Source organism: Coloeus monedula (assembly GCF_965178545.1).
Source record: "Coloeus monedula genome assembly, chromosome: 19".
Taxonomy (NCBI): Eukaryota; Metazoa; Chordata; class Aves; order Passeriformes; family Corvidae; genus Coloeus; species Coloeus monedula.
In genome coordinates, this window is record NC_138799.1 from 11,010,072 (window position 1) to 11,032,289 (window position 22,218).

At 56.6% G+C, this 22,218-nt stretch overlaps 1 protein-coding gene across 1 annotated transcript in view; it reads right to left on the reverse strand.

The window, feature by feature from the left end:
* Positions 1–2,085: 2,085 nt before the first annotated feature.
* The window catches only part of SLC39A11 (solute carrier family 39 member 11), a 69,250-nt gene continuing 49,117 nt past the window's right edge, over positions 2,086–22,218 (reverse strand). Inside the window, exons 7-10 of the mRNA XM_082294072.1 lie at positions 18,190–18,259; positions 3,602–3,700; positions 2,309–2,467; positions 2,086–2,213 (exon numbers count right to left, since the gene is read on the reverse strand). Of these exons, the coding sequence (XP_082150198.1) occupies positions 2,135–2,213; positions 2,309–2,467; positions 3,602–3,700; positions 18,190–18,259 (407 nt within the window). The 3' untranslated portion in view covers positions 2,086–2,134. The remainder of the gene's footprint in view (positions 2,214–2,308; positions 2,468–3,601; positions 3,701–18,189; positions 18,260–22,218) is intronic.

Sequence of the window (22,218 nt, forward strand, 5' to 3'; positions counted from 1 at the left end):
ATGTGGAATTATCTCCCAGAAATCAGATTACAGGGCTGCATTTAACTCTCTAATGTTTTTATTTTTGTCCCAGCTGGCACCACGTGCCAGGAATTAAAGCAGGAAACATCCCTGACAGGCTGGAGAATCCCAAGCCATGGATATCCCTGAGGATTTTCAGGTGTTTAAGCCTGGGAACAGAAGGCTCAAAGCTTTCCAGCCCCTTCAGTGTGGGTGGAAATATGGGAAGAGCAGTGGGAGATGCTCCAGCCCGGCCCTGGGAATGGAACAGTGGAAAGGGGCTCTGATTCCCAGCTGAGGCAGATCCCTCCCCTCTCCTGCCCCGGGATGCAGGGACAGCTCCCACGTTTGAAAAAGAAGGGCCTGACACCACCTGCTTATCCTGCTAAAGGCTAAATTCCCAAATTTCCCCCGAGCCTGGAGGGACCCGGCTCACCTGCACAGCTGCAGGTCCCAGGGATGCACAGCCAGGAATGTCTGCATGAAACTGCCTTTCCTTGGCTTTTCCCCCTCCTTTCCCATCCCCAAGGACGCTGCCTTCCCAGGCAAGAAGAGGCAGGACCTTGGAAAGCCAGGGAGAATGAAGCTGGAGAAAGGAAACGCAGCAGAACGGAGGGAGGAGGAGCAAATCCACGGATTTATGGCATGGAAACAACTCCGTGCAAACTCCATTTCCCATTTATTGAAAGCAGTCACAGTTAAAAGGTCAAATCCATCAGCAAACAGGAGCTTTGGATCATCCAGAGGGACACACAGAGGAAACCCAACCAAAAAACAAGGATAGAACCAAAAGGGACAGCTGCGGTTTAGTTTATTCCAACCCGTTCCCTTTGGCTCCGGCAGGACCAGAGGGGGATCCGGGATGTCCCAGCCCCACTTCCAGAGGGACTGAGCGGCAGGAGGCAGCCAGGTGATCCAGTTATTCCCGCTGGAGGGGTTAGGGAAGCCCTTTGTGCTGGAGATCGGAGTGGGAGGGACTGGGATTTGCAGCATCCTTCCAGCCTTGGCCATTCCCTCCTCCCTGGAGCGCGCCCCGGGAACAGGGATGGGCCGGGTTCACTCCTGAGCCTGGAAGGGATCAATCCTCAGTGCTCAGGAAGAGCTGTTCCACAGGAAATGCTTGGAAAGCATCAGGAGAAGAGGCAGGAACCTCCATGCACGTTTTTGGCTCTCCAGGTGGGATAATGAACTCATCCTGAGGGATTCATTCATTCATCCCAACGAGGGCTCCCGGAATGCTCCGGTGCTGGCTCGGCTCCTGCTCCTCCTGCAGGTGAAGGGTGACCAGGATGAGCCTGGCTTGGCTCTTCGGGGAGTTACGGATCACTGGCAGCAGCAGCTGAAATCCAGCAATCCCTTGGGAAGGTTCAACAGCTGCACATGGAATCGCGTCCCACTGGACAGCACCAGGCAGGGACAGTGTGGAGCCCACACCTTGCCTGCCACAGGAAGCACTCAAATCCTCCTTTCCTGGTGCTTTTTCCCATAGAAAACCCCGGAACATTGGACACAGCACATGGGAACAGTGCCCCTCTGAGAGACATTTAGGAAAAAAAATGACATTTCCCTCTTGCAGAGATCCCAAGAAAATTCATCTTTATTTGCCTGGACTGTCTGCATCCATCCGAACCGATTCCCTGCAGCATTCCCGAGGAGCAGCAGGCTCTGGGAGACCTCTGAGCCCCCAGCTTATCAGTCCTAATGCTTTCCACCTGCCTTCCCAAAAAAGGGTGGAATTCCAGACTCCGTAAGGAGTTTACTCCATTGCAATGCCTCAGGATTAACCCCAGACCAGCTTCCACACGGGACAGGGGATTCCTGACCTCCGACAGAACGGAGAGGATCCAAATCCCGAGGGCCTTTCCTTGGGGAAGCCAGCCCAGCGTCATCCAGCGCCCTTTCCAAGAGGAAAACCAAGGCAGGATCTGGAAGGATCCACCCATCTTTGTGCTTGGAAACCATCGCCAGGAACTCGGAGGGGAGGGGGAGATATAAAATTAGAGGGAATCAACACCAAACCAGATCCCAAAACATCTATGTACAGATCCAGTCCCGGGATAACGCGTGTCTGGCTCCCAGTCCCGCGGGAGCACACGGGGCTCTGCAGTCTTCTCCTGGGAGTGCAGCAGTGCCCTTATCCCAGCCCCACATCCAGGGACATCATCACCACAAATCCCAGGATGGAGGTCCAGGATGCCAACTTCCCGTTGCCGCTGCAGGGAGAGAGGGGACAGGGGAATGTTTGGGAAGAGGGAAGCACCGCTCGTGTCCCAGCCAGGCCGGGGAAGGGACGTTCCCGGGCTCTCACCTGGTCTGTGCCTCGGGAATGATGTCGTCCATCACCACGTAGACCATGGCTCCGGCGGCGAATCCCAGCGCGTAGGGCAGGAGCGGCTCCGCCAGCACCACGGCGAAGGCGCCGAAGACGCCGGCCAGGGGCTCCACCATCCCGCTCAGCTGCCCATACCTGCCGGACAGCCAGCCCAAAAATCCCTGGAGACCTGGAGCAGCCATCCCAAAGGGATAACGGGGCTCGCACCGCCCCATCCCCACCGTCCCCACATTCCCGGTGCCCGGGAGGAGGTCGGGCACCGGCCAAGGCACCAGGATCATTTCAACACTCAAAATTATTGGACCTAACCCAGCTGAGTTTTGCAGGCTGGATCTAATTCCTTCCCCCAACAGCTCTGTGGGATTTGGGGATCCAGCTCCCGGGCAGAGGAAACACTTCCAGGGGAAACACTTCCAGCTCAATCCCAAAGAGGACACCTGGCCACAACCTCAAACTAAATAAAGCCACGTTCTTCCTGCTCCTTTTCTTTCCCTCTAGGATTGTCCCAGCCCTCTGGGCCATGGGAAGTCCCTTCCCAGCAGCAGCAATCCTGGTGCAAGTGCCAGCAGTTATGGAGGTGGGAGGGAGGGAAGGGAAGGAAAAGGAAAAGGGAAAAGGGAAAGGGAAAGGAAAAGGAAAAGGAAAAGGAAAAGGAAAAGGAAAAGGAAAAGGAAAAGGAAAAGGAAAAGGAAAAGGAAAAGGAAAAGGAAAAGGAAAAGGAAAGCTTTGGAGCAGTTTGGGAGCCTCCCCCTGCCCTCCTGCCCAGCACCCGGAGCACGGGCAGGAGCCCAGCTCCTGCTCCCAGGGTTTGTGCCCTTGGCTTTGGCACCTCAGGGAAAAGGGACAAAAAAATGGAAGTGGGGTTAAATTCCAGCTTGGAGTGAAGGGAGAGAAAAATGAAGTGACGTAAAAATTAAATAATAATAATAATAATAACAATAATAATAATAATAATGGCAGTGCGGGATCTGGGAGCTCAGCACAGGCACTGAACCGGGATGCGGTGACCTGTGGGGATCAGGGATGCATCCCCTGGGATTCAGGGGCTTGGATCTGAGCTTGGAGGGTGGGGAAGGAGCAGGACAGTGCTGGGCAGCAGCAGCACTCCCAGCAGCAGCTCCCTGCGATTCCAGAGGGAACCCAGCACATCCAGGGCCAGCCCATCCCCAGGGCAGCTCCGTGATGGAGCGACACACGGATATGGGAGGGAACCAGCACAGGAGGTGCTGTGGAGGGCCCGTGTCCCTGGGAGAAGAGGGAAGAGCTCACCAGAAGGCTTTCCATGTGGAAAATCCAGCCCCACGCAGGGGCAGGCTGACAGCCAGGCCCTCCGGGAAGTTCTGGATCCCAATCCCAATGGCTAAGTTCCTGAAAAAAGCACAAATACAGATATTTTTGTGTTAGGGGCAAAGCTCAGCCCGGGACAGGCTGCTGGGAGCAGGGAAGAGGGACATGATTAAGGATTCAACGGAAGCGTTCCCGGCCCCAGGGCTGCTCGTGCTCAGATTGAACAGGATCCCAGCAAATTCCATCCTCCAGCAGCTCCACAGCTTCCAGCAGCTCCAGCACCAGCCCATGGAGTGACAGGGACCAGATGGAGGACAAGAGACTTGTCCTGGGAGGCCCCTGAGGTGATTCCAGCCCGAGGATTCCCGGGAGCAGCAGCATTCCCAGCCCTCGGCAGCTGGGGCAGCCCGGCATTGAGGGAGGGTTGAGGTTCCTCCCTCCTGGGGGGCTTTGCCAGAGGGGCCCCAACAGCCACAGGATTTTGCTTTCTCTCTTTCCCCCTCCTGCATCCCATGGAAAGGGAACACTTGGACTTCCGGAGTCAAAATCAGCGGAGGGGAGAGCGGGGCCGTGCGTCGGTCACGGAGTCATGGAATGGTTGGGGTGGGAAGGGACCTTAAAGCTCATCTCACCCCTGCCATGGGCAGGGACACCTCCCACTGTCCCAGGCTGCTCCCAGCCCTGTCCAGCCTGGCCTTGGGCACTGCCAGGGATCCAGGGGCAGCCACAGCTTCCATGGACAATCTGTGCCAGGGCCTGCCCACCCTCCCAGGGAAGGATTTTGTCCTGCCAGGGAAGGATTCCTTCCCTGAGCAGCTCCCATTGGGTTCCTGCTGGAGCTGTGCAGGGCTGGCACATCCACCTCCTGCCCTTCCAGCTGCGCAGGGCCTCGGGAGTTTTGGGGAATGTTTTAGGCACCAAACAGGGCTCGTGTTTGGGCTCCCTGGGCTCCACAAATACCCCTTGTTCCACACTCAGAGTGTTTCTCCATGGTGGCTTTGCTGGGGGGTGTTGGTGGCACTGGGGGACACCAAGAGTGGGACCATCCTGGGGTCGGGGCTCCAGCAGGGAGGGGTCAGGCTCTGAGGGATCTCCAGAGGGATCCCAGAGCCTCTCCCAAGCTCAGTTCCTCCTCTGCCAACAGCTCCCAGCTCCCTCTTTTCACCCCCTCGTTTCCTATGAGTAAAATAAGCCCGGTGAGAAAAACCTCTCCGGGTTGTTTAAACTTCTCCCAGGGTTTACAGAGGAGGGGAGGGGAAGGGGGAGAGGCTCCGGGTTTCCCTGAGCAGGACAGGCCATTACAATCACAAACATTATTCCAGGCAGAGAGAGGGAGGACGGAGGGGGAAAACCATCCCTGCTGGAAAACACTGGAGCCGCTGTCTGGGCCGGGGTTTTTTTTTTCCTCCTTCCCTCGCTCGGCACAAAGCAGCTATTGCTGCTCCTGGCCACGACAAATTAACGGGGTGGCAGCTGTGAATGGAGGGGTCTGTGTGGGAAGGGTGGGGAGCCCCCCCATCCCGATCCCACCGGGAATAGGGACCCCCACGCTGACCCCCGAGGGGCAGGAGGAAGGGATGGAACCGGGGGGAGATCCAGGAGAAGCCCATCGGGGATTTGTCCCTGCTCCCTTCCTCCTCTCCTTCCCACACATCCCCCAGGACAACACATCCAGGCTTCCCAAAACCAGGAACCAACCCCAGGACAATTCACCTGGGCTTCCCAAAACCAGGGACCAGCCCCAGGGCAATCCATCCAGGCTCCCCAAAACCAGGACCAGCCCCAGCCCTGCAGCTGGGGCTGCAATGAATGCCCCATCCCAGGGCAGGATTTTATCTGTTTTCCCAAGAAATGTGGGCGTTCCCATGGTGCTGCCAGTGTGGGACAGGGCCAGAGCAGAGGCCACCAGGACCAGCATGAGGCCACCGCTGTTCCTGCACGTGGAGTTTCTTGTTCCTTGGGGCAGAAAGGACCTTCTGGGCTCAGCACCAGGCTCAGAACATCCCCGTGGCCTCCAGTCCCTCCATGTTCCCACAAAGATCTGCTCACAGACCGCCCTCCCCGAGGAGCACTCATTCCTCCCTCCCTCCCACCGTGAACATCTCCTGGCCTGCTGAGCCTTTCCCAGGGACACCAATCCCACCAGGATGGGGACAGCTCCGTGCCAGCGTGCAGGCCAGGAGCACCCCAGCCCGGTGTTCCCATGTGCCCTGCTCGGGTCACCGCCCCAAGGGCGCCTCGGGGGCCACCCCTGCTCGCCCAGCGTGCCGGGAGGTGGCCCTTGGGAAAGGGGATTCACCTCCAGCACTCCGAATAAACCCATCCCAGGGGATCCTGCAGTCCCTCCTGGCTGCCGGGCCGTGCACAGCTCACACCTTCCCCGCAGCAACCGGGTGAGAAGCAGGGAATCAAAGCCGCATTGTGTCCGAGGGGAACAAAGGCGCCTTTTGACGGAAATAGGTGGGGATTCTTGGAAGGCTTCCCCCGACTGCGAGGGAATACGCTGTAAAACACAGGCACGGAGACACGGCCTGGCCCGCGGGAGCCCGGCCTCGGCTGGCACAGGGACACCGGGGACAGGGAAATGAGGATGAGCCAGAGGGAAGATCCCTGCGGTCATGGATTTGGGGTCTCTAAAGAGAGGAGAAGAAAGGTGGGGTAAGCGGTAGAGAGGTGGTGGAATCAGATCCCATCTGGTCGGATTTTCTGGTGGAGTCCCCACCCCTGGAGGTGACCAAGGATGTGGCATTCACGTAACAAGGTGGGGATCGGGCACAGGTTGGACTCAGTGATCTTGGAGGTCTTTCCCAGCCTCGGTGATCCTGGGATGCTGTGGATGGAACACCTGTGTCCAGCTGGACAACCTGGAGCTCATCCCCAACCTACAAACGCGAGTTGGTTCACAGGAAGCACATCCAGGGAAAACCACAGCGGGCTCTGCCTGGGGATGTGTGTCCTGTTAGTGGCTCTGTCACCAGCACTGGAACGTCACTCGGGTGACTCCTCCACGTGGCTACAACGGACTCAGTGTCCTTGGAAGCATCAAGGAGCCAACGCACACTGGATGTGTTACCTTCCCCAGCTGTGAAATGGGGGTGGTGACAGCGGTGGGACAGCCCTGTCCTCCAGAACTGTCGCCAGGCGGGCACAGAACTGCCAGGCCACATGGCACCCGCACGTGAGCTCTCTGCAGAAGGGATGGCTCTGCCCTGCCCTTGGCCGATCCTCTCATGCAGCAGTTCCCAGGACAAAAAGGTAAATCCGTGCCCTCCTGGCAGAGCTCCCCCAGGGAAAGGCTCCGTGTCCCCCGGGAACGTCCCGGGGCCGGACCTCCTACCCCCCTCGCCTGCCAACTGCTCCGGCACCACGCTGGGAGACTCCAAGTTCACTTGCAAAAAAAAAAAGTTGGCATCTCTGCATATTTGCAAGGTCAAGGCACAGAAAGCCCTCTATAAGCCTAAAGCCTTGTTTTCAAGGGCCTATTCTTTGACGAAGTGATTATGAAAGCAGCTACATATTCTTAACAAGCCCCTTTTCACTCGGGCTTTCAGTTCCCCGCAGTGGAGAATGTGCATGTGTATTCTTGCATGGCAGCCCTTCCATACTGTTGGGATTGTTATCGGGCCGCCGTGAAAGGCCCGATTGTTTGGGGTTGCCGCGATTACATCACGGCTGCCCCCGGGCCGCCCGCCGAGGTGTTTGATCAGGGTTCGCAGGTGGGAAGGAGCTCACGGGGCCCTTTCCCCAGACCTGCCCTACCTGTTAAACCCTGTTCCACACAGCTGCTCCTTCCCGCTGCTCCAGACCCTCCCACGCCGGGAGAGCGGGAGGGACCGGCCCCCGATGTCCCCCAGATGTCCCCCAGCCCACCCCCAGCAGCATCCTGACCCCTCCGTGGGCACCTGCTGACCCCCTGGCATTCAAGGTTTGAAAGGCAAATCCCCAAAGGAGGAGGGAGGATGTTATTTCTGCGGATTTTTCATCTCCAACATTTCAAGCTGTTCAAAAAACAGGGAAAAATGGGATATAAACCTGCAGTGTCTCCTTGTCTGGAGTGCAGCCAGCAGTCCCAGTACCACAGGGACACAGAAATGCATGGAACAGCATGTGCTGGGCAGGGGATGGAGCAGGAATCCCAATCCCAGGCAGGGAATGGAATGCCTTGAGTTGGAAGGGGAATTAAATCCCATCCCATTCCACCCCCTGCCATGGGCAGGGACACCTTCCACCATCCCAGGTTGCTCCAAGCCCCGTCCAGCCTGGCCTTGGGCACTTCCAGGGATCCAGGGGCAGCCACAGCTTCTCTGGGAATTCCATCCCAGGGCATCCCCACCCTCACAGGGAAGAACGTTTTCCTCACAGGGGAGAATTTCTGCCCTGAGAAGCTCCACTGGGTCTCTGCTGGAGCCGAGTGTGGCCGGCACACCCCACAGAACACCACGTGCCCTGCTGACACTCTCCCTTCCAGCACTGCTCCTCGGGAGCCACTTCCATCCCTCTTCCCACCCTTCCCTCCCAGTTCCCAGCCCATCTCAGGCACTGGGAGCTCTGTGTCCCACCTGTGGCCTGGCCCCATGCCAGCCCCGCTCCCCCACGCTGCAAACCTTGACGATTTTTGGGAATTTTACCCTTAATTTATCCCCAAGGCACGGGAGCTCGGTTCAAAGCCATGAAAGCCGCTCTCCCCTCCGAGCACAGCACTGAACTCAGCTGGAGAGCACAGAATTCTCCACTTTTCCCCACACAAATCCCCCCAGTGCTGGGCCAGCCCGGGGCCCTCTCCAGCAAACCTCAGCTCCTTGTTCCCAGCCTGGATGCCAAGATCAGAAGCCTCCTCCAGCCCCAGGGGGATTCAGGTGCTGCCCTGGCCATCACCACATCCTTCACCTGCTCCTCCACCATCACTTCCCATGGAAAATCCATCCCATGTGCCTTCATTTCTCACCTTCCCCAGACATGGATTTTGGGGAGAAAGCCATCCCAGGGACACAGAATCATGGAATTGTTTTAAGGAAAAGACCCTTCAGGTCACCAAATCCAGCTGTTCCCTCAGCACTAATGTCCCCAAGTGCCACATCCACACATCAGTTAAACCCCTCAGGGGTGGGGACTCCACCACTGCCCTGGGCAGCTGTGCCAGGCCTTGGCCACCCTTTCCATGAAGAAATTTTCCCAGTATCCAGCCTAAACCTCCCCTGGTGCAACTTGAGGCCGTTTCCTCCTGTCCTGTCACTTGTCACTGGGGAGAAGAGCCCAACCCAGCCCCGGAGAGGACACGGCCCAAGCACTCCCTTCCTTTCTCCAGTTCAAAACCTCAGTGTTGGCCAGGGTGGGCAACAGGAGACAGAAACTGGAGCTCCCTCCCTGTTAGGGCAGGGAATCCACCGCCGGATCCCATGGATGGATCCCATTGTTTAGGGACTGTTTATTCCTCTGAAGTTTTCCAATCTTGCTCCTTATCGGCCTGGTTATTTCGGGAACTGTTTGATTTATGAGTCAGCCTCAGGCACGGGGTGAAGGTTCAGCTCTCCCCCAGTGTGGGAAGCACAAAGCCACATTTCAGGAGCTCCTTTTGCCGTGCTTTGACCTCGCAGAGCAGCAGGAGGAGCTCAGGGAGCCTCAGCACCTTCTCCAAGAGCAGGAACTTGGCCTGGGAGCTCAGGATTGGGCCAGGATCGGCCGAGCCTTGCCAGGCTCCAGCTCTCCAGGGCTGCAAAATGAGCAGGAGATGAAGCCCTGGAGCTGCTTCTGGGAAAATCTGCTTTGCAGGAGGTGGAATTGCCCTGGTCCTGCTCCCACAGCACGCAGGGAGAAGATCCAGTGCACAGACAAATTCTGGTTTACCGAGATACAAAGTTCACAGATGCTTGTAAACCGTAAAATCCTGGAATGGTTGGGAAGGACCTTAAAGCTCATCCAGTGCCACCCTGCCATGGGCAGGGACACCTCCCACTGTCCCAGGCTGCTCCAAACCCTGTCCAGCCCAGCCTGGGACACATCACAAATGGATAAAACACCAGAACTGCCCCTTCTCAGTGTCACCCCCCTCCCCTATGCTGGCTACTGGGCTAAAATCCTGCCCAAGGAAAGGGATCAACACGAGCTATCCCAAATATTCCCAGCTCTGGCACCACCCCCTTGGGCAGCCCCAAGACCTTCCCTTTTCCAGAAGCAGGTTCAGCCTCAGCAGGGGCCACCCCAAGCCCTGCAGAGCCCCAGCTCCAAGGAACCCCCCCCCAAACTGCTCCAAGAGAACTGCAACAAGCCCAGAAAGCAGAGTCTGTGGGGATGCTGAGAGCTCCCAGCTGGCCAGAGCTGATTCCTGACAGGAATTCCTCCGTTTTCCAGCAGAAACCAAGGACATGCTTCCCTGGCAGCACCTCCCAGCTCCAACCAGCAGCAGGAGGTTTCAGCTAAGCCCTTACACCCCTATTTTCAAATACCTTAAGACACCCCTCACATGAGACCTCGTTAATTCTATTTTAAACAGCATCAGCCTGCAAATAATTTCAATTTTTACATATTCATAGCACCCCAGCCCTAAATAAAGTGGGATTTAACGAGGTGGCTGCATTGATCTGGGGTGGGGCTGGGGCTGCAGGGAGATACAGAACCTTATAAAGGTTATTAAAATATTTAAAAAAAATAAAAATTAGATGCCCACAGAAGCTGGGTGGTCTAATAGCAGGGCTGGGATTCTGGTCCACAGGTAAAAATTCCCAATTCATGTTTATGGCTCCGTGCAAAAAACGCCAATTCTCTCCTTTTTGTCTGAATCTTCAAACTGGGAGCACATTTGGTGCCGTGAAATCTCAGTGTTAAGGACGTGCTGGGGTGTGGGAATGGTTTTAGGGGTGGTTTGTAGGGATTTATTGCCTGGATCACATGGCCCCATTCCTTACAGAAAATAAAAGTAAGGGAGGGAGGGTGAGTGAGGTTAATAAACCTGATTTTCCTTCCTGGTAAAGGATGGAAAGAACCCACAGGGAATCAAAGCGCAGCTGGATGCAGAGATAAAAATAGGGATGTGTGATAAAAACTGGGATGTATGACAAAAATATGGATATGTGATAAAAGCAGGGATGTGTGACAAAAGCAGGGATGTGTGACAAAAGCAGGGATGGTTTTCCCTCACCTTCTCCCAGGTGCCCAGCAGTGCTGGAGCCCAGCACCCCAAGGCAGGGCTGCTGTGCCAGGGGGGCACCCAGGGGCTCCCACCCCATTCCCAGGTGCCCATGTCTGCATCCTGCTGGGAATCACCAGCCAAGAGCAAAAGTGGAATGATTGCTGCTCATCCCTGTCCGGTTAAAGGAGAGCAGCTCCTCTGTGCCGCCTGCAGACCTGGAACTGAACAATTTCCTGGCAGCTGCAGCTCCAGAGGGGCCCATTATGGCCCTGGGCCCTGTCACAGGGTCTCCATTCCAATTGTTTCCCTTCTCCAAAGGGTTATTTTTAAACCCCGGACTCCGTGTTCCAAGTGGCTTTTGTTTGGCATCACCTGGGTAAGAAAATCAGGGATAAAGGCTTGGCCTTGCCCTGCTTTTCTCCCTGCCCTCGCCTCTTGTGTGAAGGTGCTCAGGAAGCAAAAGGAGCACTTTTGGAGAGCAAAGCAAGGAGAGACCTTCGTGGTGACGTCCTGGAGAACTCCATCCTATGGGAATTGGGGCCATCCCTTCATCCATCGCTGCTGGGGCTCGGCCAGGAGGGAGATGCAGCAGCTGAGGAGCCTCAGCCCTGGCTTGGGGCTCTCCAAACCTCCCGGAGCACATCCTCCTCCAGAGCCCTGCTGACAACACCCCCGAGGCCATCCCCACCCTTCCCAAAGAAAAGCCCTGCAGGAACGTCCCCAGATCCCCAGGGAACACCTCCCTCCAGGCCAGGCTCATTAAAAGGTGCTTAATGAGCACCGTGCCCCCTCTGTTTTGTAACCGGGGCAGGGCCGGCCTTTGTTCTGCTCCCGTTTCTCCGGGATCCCGGGGAAGGTGGAAATCCCCCTCAGCTCTGGGTGGGTTTTTCCATGAGGTGTTCCTGTGATCCCATAAAGAGGTCGGGATCCCAGCCCCCTTTTGGATCCTTCCTCTCTCTGAGCTCCGCTGTGGATCCCTTCCCCACATCCCACGAGTGTGAGACAGAAAATCCCAGAGTGTCTTGTGCCGGCTCCCAGACCACAATGACTTCCATTCATCCCAAGGAAACACAGGATAAAATTTTTGCCTGGTTTCAATCTCCCTACATTAATCAAACCCTTTTTTTTTCCCCCTTTCCCAGCCTAAGAGCCACAGCGTGGGAGGCACAGGCTGTCCCATGGAATAATATTTTCCAAGCCATCCTCAAAGTCTGCCTGTCAGCCCGAAGCCTCTCTGCTGTCTGTTTCACCAGAGCTGGACAGGAAACAATCCGTGGGCACAACAGATCCAAACAAGGCCGGCATTCCCAGCAAAAGGGCGGATGAATGGGATCCATTGTGCTGTGCTGGAGGAAACATCCCCAGCATCATCCAGGGGGGAAAAAGTTTTCTGTTTCCAGCACTTCCCTACTCATTCCTGCTCCTTCCTCGCTGTCCCAAGAGGAGATTTCACCGAGGAGATTGAGGTTGGGGGTGGGATGAGGGTGGGACGGTCCACGGGCACCCAAAGCAGGCTGAGCTGGGCAAACCCAAGTTAAACTCTGCTCCATGAAACTCAATTTCCCCCTTCCCCACACCCACAGCGAGCCAGGACCAGACCTGGAGCAAACCCGAGCTGCAGCTGGCAGAGAGGGGCGCAGCAAAGTCCTGGGAGGGGAGAAGGGATCCATCCCTGCCCCGAGGAGCTCGGGCTTTAGGGGAGGAAAACGCACCAGATCCACCTTTTCTGGGAAGATCCCAGCCCAGCAGGGCAAGAGGGAGCTGAGGGGGGTCCCCATGTGAACCCCATGGACAAAGCCCCCCAAACCCCTCCGCTGTAACCAGGCAACAACCAACACCCCACACCCCAAAAAAATCCCTGCTCGGCTCCATCCTAAGGCAGAGCTCTGCCAAAAATTTGCCTCCAGCACTTTTAAGCTCCCCAAATTCTCTCCATCCAGGAATCCAAGGAGGAGCCGGTGCCCAGCTCACCCATGGCTTAACCAAACACCTCACTTTGCTTCCCAAACTTCCAGCCCTTGATATCTCGTCTGCTCCGAGGAATTTATGGCATTTAACTCCATATTGGCCTCACCTGTTTGAACCTCCCCTGGCCCTGGGAAGAGCAGCCCCCTGGCAGGGGTTTTTCCAGGGAAAAAGGCACATCTGGGAATGCTGTTGGCTCCAGGGTTTGCCCTGTGAGACCAGGCACAAATCCCAAATTTGGGGAGAGGACTGGGATGGGAACATGGATGTTCCCACCCAGTGTCAGCTGGGAGAGGAGCAGCACCCTGGGATGGAAGTTCTCATCCCAGACACATTCCACCCTCAGGGACAGGAGCTGCATGCCCTGGAACAGGGATGGCCTGGAAAATAAAAATTCCATGTGCTTTTGGGCAGGCAGAGTGCAGAAAATCCATCCCTGTTTTATCCCGATCTTTCGGTCCGAGTCAGACTTGCAGGGATTTTTTTGCCAAGTTATTCCCTGGAACAGCCAGGCCTACGCTGTGCTGATCCAGCTTTATTTTGGATGGAAGTGGAGAAGCAGCTGTGCCCTGGCCGTGCCAGGAGCACAGGGAAGGTGCCCCAGGACCTTGGAGCACCATTGCCACGTGAGCTTCCCAAGATCCAAGCAAAAAAGGCATGGAAAATCCTGGTTTGGGCATTCCCCAGCAGCTCCAGGCTGGATTTTCCAGCCTTAACAACAACCTTTGATCAAATATTTCCAATTATACCCTCAAGTGATACCAAAATCACACACAGGCTGCGGGATGGGGCCCTCAGAGCTGCACCCACAGAGATACTCCCACTGGAAGAGCATCCCTGGAGCGCAGCCTTCACATCCCAGCTGGAAAACAGCTCAGCCAGAGCAAAACCACGGCTGGCAGCCAGAGAATCAGCCAGGGGTGCAGGGAATATCCATCCCACCTGCTGGAAACATGGAGCTGCGATTCCTTATGGATGAGGAGATCACCCAGACAGGGATTGGCAGAGAATTCCAGGTGGTTCCAAGTTAACTGAGCACCACATTCCCTTTTCCTGCCCAAATCAGCCAGCCAAGGTCCAGCACTGTCCCATCCCCCTCATCCTCCTCCTCAGGGCAGGGGGTGTCTCAAACACATTCCAAATCTTTCTCCTGTTAACAGCAAATTCCCTGGCACAGGTTTTTTCCAGCAGTTTTCTGTTGCCTCTGCAGCATAACGCAGGCACGCTCCCGAGCTCCTGCAATCCCACCAAAGGAAATTCATTTTATGGCGGATTTCTCCTCGACAGGAAAAAAATCCTCAGGAAGCAGCAACGCTCCATAAGGAAATGGATTTGGCTTTTGTGTGCTCGCCTCCAGCACAGGGATGAGCTCCTGCAGACAGCAAACAGCTCCTGTGGGATTCGGGAGGTGCAGATTTAGGATTTGGGAGGTTCCTGCATCCCAGTTATCCCTCAGGATCACACCCTGCTCCCACGATGCAGGGTGGGATGGGAAGGGGGATATTCAGCCCCTCGTGCTGATCCTTGAAGGAAGAGCTTGCGATGGGAAAAGGAGAGGGAAAGAGAGACCAAGGACCCCATTCCCCCTCTAATCCCGGGCTTCCAGCCCTGAGCTCCACACGGGATGTGGGAGGGGAGATGCTGCAGGCTCCTGGGTGCCTGGCTGGGATCCCCTCCCTGCCAGCTCTGGATATCATCCCACAGCTTCCCAGCGTCCCAGCCCATGGGATGAGGGGCTCAGGATCACCCCAGGCATCCCTGGTGGTGCTTCCACCCTCGAACAGACACGGGAGGGACTTGGGGAAAGGGAGACACGAGAGAGAGGCAGCAGCAGGGACCTGGCCCGGCGCCTCTCCTGTGCTCCATCCAGCCTTGGGAAAGCCGCTGGCAAAGCGGAGCAGGGTCAGACAGCCCTGGCTGTCCCCAGCCTGTCCCCAGCCTGTCCCCTGCCCATCCCTTGCCCACTGTGCCCCTAGAGCAGCCCAGGGACGCACAAACTCCGCCCGTGCTGCTCCCAGCAGCTCCAGCCCCATCTGGTTCCTGTTAAAGCAGCCGCACGAGGAGGGCAGGGGAGCGATCCCTCCCCCGCGGGTCAGAGGGAGAACAGGGGGAGGGAGCGCAGCTTTTTTAAGCCGTGGCTGCCCTTCTCTTTACCTTCCTGCCTGGAAGGCGGCCAGGAGCAGCTCCTGCCTTCCCCGCTCCCATCTGGAGGGAACCTTCCCGGCCTGGGCACACCCGCCCTGCCCCGGCCCTGCCCTGGCACTGCCCTGGCTCTGGCTCCTCTCCTGTCACCGCAGCCCTTTGTCCCGAGCTGCTGTTTCCACCCCGTGGAACTTCCCAATGTTCCCATCCCTGCACGGAGCGGAGCAGGAGCGGCACAGCCCCACAGCAGTGAGGGATGCTCCTGCCTGGGGACGAGGAACAGCTCAGCCCCCGTGGAAAACACCCCAAAAGGGGCACCTTCCACCATCCCAGGCTGCTCCAAGCCCCGTCCAAGCTGGCCTTGGCCACTTCCAGGGATCCAGGAGCAGCCACAGCTTCTCTGGGAATTCCATCCCAGCCCCTTACAGGGAACAATTGCTGCCCAATATCCCATCCAGCCCGGCCCTCTGGCAGTGGGGAGCCATTCCCTGTGCCCTGGCACAGCCTCTCAGGCTCCAGGTGGGTTCTCTCCTGGCCGGGCCAGGGGCTCGGATCCAGCTGCAGCTCCCAGAGGATCCCGGAGCAGCCAGCCCGCAGGAACAGAGCCTGCACACCCGGTGGCAGCAAAGAAACGCGCAGGAGAACGGGAAGGGCCGGGAGAAGCGCCGGGATGAGCCGGGAGATGGGCAGGATGGCGAATCCCTGCAGCGCCGATCCAGCACATCGAAGCTCCAGCTGTGTTAAAAGGTGACATTCCCTTTCCTAATTGTCATTTTCTGGGTTTTGAGCAAATCCCGGGATGTGCTCCTGACTGGGACCCTCAGCTGAGGGGCTGCACTGCTCTGTTCACACCCCTGTGCAAAACCCTCTCTTGGAGCCCACCAGCACAGGGAAAAGTCCTCAGCCCTGGAAAATCCCTTCGGGATCCCCGCAAAGTGTCGGGAACAGGGCGTTACCCTCATCCAAACAAGGTGCTGGGATGGGTGCTTCTTCCCCGTGAGGGTGGGGAGGCCCAGGGCTGCAGGAATGAGCCTTCCCCCGAGGCTGAGCCCGGTGCTGGCGGGCTTCAGTCACACCCGGGGGAGGGAAAAGGGGAATGGAGGAGGGAAACCGAGTCCCGGAGCTGCTCCATTAAAATGCTGTTCCAAAGGAATGGATGGGAGGGGGATCCTGACTCAGTGACCCCTCAGAGCTGTGGCCCCTCAGAGCTGTGTCCCCTCAGAGCCGTGTCCCCAGTGTCCCCTCAGAGCCATGGCCAGGGAGCAGCTTTCCCTTTGGATGTGTCCAGAGCCAGCACAACCTCTCACATTAAATACAATTCCAGCTCTTTTTAAAACCTCCAGAACACCAAGGAACCCCCTCGAAGCCTCCTGGAGCTTCCTGAATGATTTCCCAGTCCCCCCGAGATGGCAGTGACAGACACGCTGGTGGCACTGGAGTGACTCTGTCCCCTGCTGCAGCTGGCTGCATTTGCATTGGTATTTTCCTGGTGCAGATGCCACCTTTCATCTCCCATGATTAATGCCCTTGGAAATCCGGAGAAAGCACCAGCTGCTTCTGCCTCCTCAGCTTCCAGGGAGCAGCTGAGGGGGAAAAAACTCCTTTTGTTCCGGCATCTCCTGGGTTCATGAAGAGCCTTTTATTTCCGAAGGTTAGGGAAACGCGGTGGGTAAAGCTGGAGCGTATCCTGCTTTTCCCACTGGGATCTGTGGCAATCCAAGTGCCTGGGCCAGCCCAGGGTCCCCTCAGGCAGGGACGTGGCAGGGAATTGGGAATGGAAGCGTTGGGTTGGGTCTCTGTGGGGCACAGCTTGTGCCTGACCACAGAAGGGGCTGGACAGCCTGGAGAGGTGCAGAATCAGCCTGGATGGATCTAAAACCAGCCCTGGGACCCCGCAGATCCTTCGGAAGGAATTGTGGAATGGTTTGGGTTGGAAGGGACCTCAAAGACCAACCCTGCCATGGGCAGGAACACCTTCCACTACCCCAGGCTGCTCCAGCCTGGCCTGGGACATTGCCAGGGATCCAGGGGCAGCCACAGCTTCTCTGGGCACCCTGTGCCACGGCCCGCCCACCCTCACAGCCAGGAATTTCTCCCTAAAATCCCATCTAATCCCGTTCTCCTTAGGAACGAGGTGACTGAGCCATGGCAGCAGGTGTGAATTCCAAGGAGGAGGAGAAAAGCTCGGAAGGTGCCGTTTGCAAGGCGGCCACCAAGAGGTGCCAGCAGCTCTTCCAAAGCCTCGGCAGCTCCTCCAGCTCCACTCCAGATTTATCCCAGTTCCAGCTCTGCCGGGGGCCGTGGGTGCTGTTATCACCTGGGCTGTGCTCCTGCTTGGAGGAGCAGGAGACATCCTGAATGTCCCAAATCCCAGAGTTTGGAGGAGCTGGATGATCCCCCCGAGTTCACAGCAGTCCCGGAGAGCAGCACAGAAGGGTTTTCCTGGGAGCACTGCCAGGACTGGAGCAGGAATGCCAGGAATCAGAGATCCTGGGATGCCAAGGGGACCGAGAGCCTTCACTGCCACCAGTTCCAGAATCCTGCAGCCCTGCTTGGCAGGAATGGAAAACAAAGCCACCAGATGCTTCCCAGCAGCTCCAGCAGCTGCTCCCACCCGTTGGGGATGCTGCTTTTAGGGAAAATCTCAGCATTTCCCTGTGCCAGGGATCCTGCCTGCTCCATGAGGAGCAGAACCAGGGCTGCTCCCAGCTCAGTGGGACAGGAGGAGGAGGAGATGAAGGAATCCTGCAGGGAGCCACGAAGACACCGGGCAGGGGCCCTGGGAAGAGGAGGGTGGAAACTCCACCATTCCTGTTGCCAGCTCCAAGGAAAGGGATTTACCTGGCTGAGATTTCCCTCTGCCTCCACCTGATTTACACATCTCCACTTCCAGCCTGATCCCCTTTTCCTGCCCTCCCTCTGCAGCTCCCCACAGGCAAAGCTCCCCCAGCGCAGCCAGTGCTGAGCCGAGCATCCCCAGGGACATTTAATGGGGAGAAGGGAGAGAGAGAAACTCCCCAAAATCCCTGTGTGTGCCTCCAGCAGCACCCTGGGACGCTCAGCTGCCTCCTGCCCAGCTGCACTGATCCCAGAGAGGCAAAACCACAGAACCACTGCGGAACCATCAACAACAGAAAGCTTTTCTCTTGTCCGAGGAGCGCAGCACGAGGCAAATGCAGCAGCACCGGGAATTCCTGCAGCTCCCTTTGCCAGCCTCGTGCCTCCAGGCAAGTTTCGTCATGGATCCATGGATCTCCAACCCCCCTGGCACGGGACACGGTGGGACAGCCAAGCTCCAGGGGCAAAGGCGCACACAAAAAGCAGGACTTGGCCTTACCTGGCACTTTGGAATGTGGCGGACGCGGATTTTCCAATGGCCCCGAATCCAACTCCCACTGCCAGGCCCTCTGGAACAGCAAGGAAAAACCAGTAAGGTCCAGCCCTGAGCCCATCCCTCCTGCTGTGCTCCATGGGAGGCAGCACTGGGGTGGGCAGGTAGCAGGACCCCAGCCCAGAAGGATCCTGCTCCTTTGGATCCACGTGAATTCAATCCAGCACTGCCCGGGGAATTCCCACTATGGACCCAAACCTGTTCCTTGGGAACAGCTCCCACTGTCCCCAGATCACCCGGCTGGGACATGAGGGAGCACCCAGGGCAGGAGCCGAGCCCTGCAGGGCTGGGGTGGCCCTGGGGATGTTCTGAGGGCTCAGCAGAGCTGAGGCACAGCTCTGGAATAGGCATTTCCAGCCATGGAGCTCCACAAAATCAGCCCTGGCACCGCTCTTCCCAAAGATCCCTTTGGAAGGGTGACTCGCCCAGGGAGCAGAATTCAAAAGGAAAAAGCTCCTTTTTAATGATTCCCATTCTAAATGGTTCGTGTGAGGAACAGAAATAGCTCTGACAGAGGGGCAAGGCCACGCCGAGGCCCTGCTGCGGAGCGGGAAACTCACAATTGATGGGAGCACGGATCACAAATCCTGGGAAATGAAAGCCAGCAGATGGTGCGTGGGGAGGGGCTGAGCTCCTCAGGGAGAAGCTGCAGCGTGGGGGGAATCAGCTCAGGGGGAGGAGGAGGAGGAGGAGGAGGGGACACGGCAGCCTCGGGCCTTGGCCAGGTCCCCACGTCCCCGGACAGGACACGGAGATGACATGGACAGGACACAGGACATGGAATGGTTTGGGTGGGAAGGGACCTCAGAGTCCCTCCAGTGCCACTCCTGCCATGGCAGGGACACCTCCCACTGTCCCAGGCTGCTCCCAGCCCCAATGTCCAGCCTGGCCTTGGGCACTGCCAGGGATCCAGGGGCAGCCACAGCTGCTCTGGCAAATCCATCCAGCCCCTCCCCACCCTCACAGCCAAGAATTCCTTCCCAAAATCCCGTCTAAATCCTGAGCCAGTGAAGAACTTCCCACAGGCACTGCGGGACAAAAGCCCCTCAAGCCTGGGATGAGAGAGTGAAAGCATCCCTATCCCACTTCCCACATCAGAGAGGGCTTTCCCAAGGGTTTCAGCCTCTGGAGCAGCTGTCAGCTCCTCCTGCCGCTGCTGCCCGAGAGGGACAGGCTCCACTCATCCCGCTTATCTGGAGAACTCCCATGGAGAAGGCGCCGGATGAGTTCATTCGGCTCCTCTTGGCAGAACAAAGAGTCAGAAATGACCAATCTCAGCCCCCGCCAGGGAGACGTTTCCATTTAACCCAAACAAAGGGATTTTGCCTCTCCTGGGCTTCCTTGGCTTTACAATCCCAGGCACTTTATCCCGGTGAGGCATTACCAGGGATCAGCCTAATCCCGTGCTCACTCAGGGATCCTTACAAAGGCGTTTTCCTCCCTGCTCCTTCAAAAAAAAAAAAAGCTTCAAACCCTCAGTCTGGAAGGGATAACTGTGCTAGAGGGGAAATGTGGGATGATCCTGGGACACCTGGATGCTTCCCTGTGCTGCCAGATCCAAACCAGCCCCGACACCAAAGACCTGGATGAGGATAATCTACAAAATACACCGATTTTTTTTTTTTTTTTTTTTTTTTGCCTAAAAATATCTTTGCAGGATTTTTTCCTAAAAAAACTATCCTTGCAGGAATCTTGCCTAAAAAATATATAATTACAGGAACCTTGCCTAAAAAACACCCTTTTGTAGGACTTTTTCCTAAGAAACAACGTCACAGGAATTTTTCCTTTAAAGCATCCTTGCAGGAAATTTGCCTAAAAAACCACACTTGCAGGAATTTTTCCATAAAAATACCCTTGCAGGAAACTCCTGTGGGGATGCAGCGTGGCAGGGAAGAAGGAGGAGGAGGAGGAAAGGAGGATCCATGGAAATGGGAAAACGAGAAGCGACTCACAAATCCCACAAAAATCTCGGGTTTGGAGGGAAGGCAGAAATTAAAGGAAACGCAGGATTTGTCAAAAGCTTCTGCCTGCAAAGGATTTCAGGGCAGGTGAGGGGAGCACGGCTCAGCAGAGGTGAGTGCCTGCAGAATTTGGGGGAAAATAGCAGGAATTATGGATTTAGCAGCAGGAATTAGGGATTTAACAGCAGGAAACGCCTTTTTTTGGTGAGGAAAGGAGAGTTTGGGATGCTGAGAAACCCCTTTGCATGAGCAGGACTGTGGCTACCAGCACGGACACACGGAGTTCATCCCACAAAATGCATCCCTGTCATGAAGCAAAGCACCAGCACTTGCCAAATCCCGCTCGGCGATGCCAAAGCCCGCAGCATCCGCACATCCCCCAGCGCTGCCCACCCCTGGCCAGGGCTGGCAGTGGCACTGTGCCCTCCCACAGGGATTTCTGGAGCTCAGCAGAGGAAGAGGCTTCCTCCAGGAGGGTTCTCCAGCTGCCAACGTCTCATCCATAATTCATCCCACTCCTGGAAGAGCTGTTAAGTTCCTAGTGGGAAATTAATCTTGCCGTAATGAGGTTTGGATTTCTCGGAGAGTTTAAGCACAGCCACTCAGAGCTTTTTCCCTCCAGACCTTGCCAGGTCCCTCTAGGAAACATCGTTTTGCCATTTGCTGCTCTGGGATCAGCAGATTCCAGGGATTTTCCACTTTTAGGTCCCTACCACTGTAGCAGCAGAAGGAGGAGGTGAAAGTCACCTTCAAGGGGCTTTTTCTTTGTGCTATGGAAACGGTTTGGGTTGGGAGGGACCTTAAAGATCCCCCAAATTCCAGCCCCTGCTGTGGGCAGGGACACCTCCTGCTGTCCCAGGTTTGTCCAGCCTGGCTTTGAACAATTCCAGGGAGGGGGCAGCCACAGCTTCTCTGGGAAATCCATTCCAGGGCCTCCTCACCCTCACAGGGAGGAATTCTTTCCCAGTATCCCATCGAATTCCATTCTCTGGCAATGGGAAGCCATTCCCTGTGTCCTGTCCCTCCATCCCTTGTCCCAAGTCCAGCTCTCCTGGAGCCCCTTTAGGCCCTGGAAGGAGCTCTGAGCTCTCTCTGGAGTCTTCTCCAGGCTGGATCTGAAGCTCTCCATGGACATCCCAACACCAGCCGGGACAAAGCTCCACTGGCCAAGCAGGATTCTGGATCCCAGCTTGGTTTGTGCCTTCCCTGCAGCAGCAGCCCAAAAACGAGGCCAGACCCCTGCTAAGGATGCCCCGAACCCAAAGCCCTTCCACCAGCCACAAACACAACATCCCAATGATCCATCTGCATTTTCCAGCCCCACCCACGATTATTTGCACTCGGAATTCCTCACTCCTCCCCTCTCTTCCCCCACGATTTGCTGGAGGAGCACATGGTGGGACAGGGAGGGAGGAAAGCACAGCCAAAGCTCTCACAGCCTCCAAAACACTGGCAAGAGGGAAAATAAACCCACTTTGGGGCTATTTTACACCAAAATGCCCTGAGGGAGCACACAAATAAAAGGTGTGAGCATGGCTGGGCACTGCAACGATGGGAAGCACTCCAGTAATTCCAAGATCATGAGGAAAAGAGGTTCTGGGGACAAAATCCCATCAAGGATTGTGGGGATGGCACGGGAGGAAAGCACAGCCCAGCCAGGCAGGGGGAAAACAGGGAGGAATTGGATTTTCGGGAAGGGAGTTGCAGGAATCCAGCACAGAGCTGCTCTAGGAATGGCTCTCCCATCCAAAAATGGGAATTTATGCATTAAAGGTGTTACTGAAGCACTGATCCAGCTGTGCCTGAGGTCTGGGATGTGCAAACATGAAGCTGAAACACCTCAAAGGTCCCTGATGTGCCCAGATGGCTCAGTCGAAGATAAGAACTGATGGTGCAGCTTTGCCTCTGAGTTTTCCAGGGATTGGGTCCTGGCAGGGTTGTGCAAGAGGTGATGAAAAGCAGGGAGGTGATGCCAGGGGCAGCCAACACCTGGAAAAGCAACCACCTGCAATTC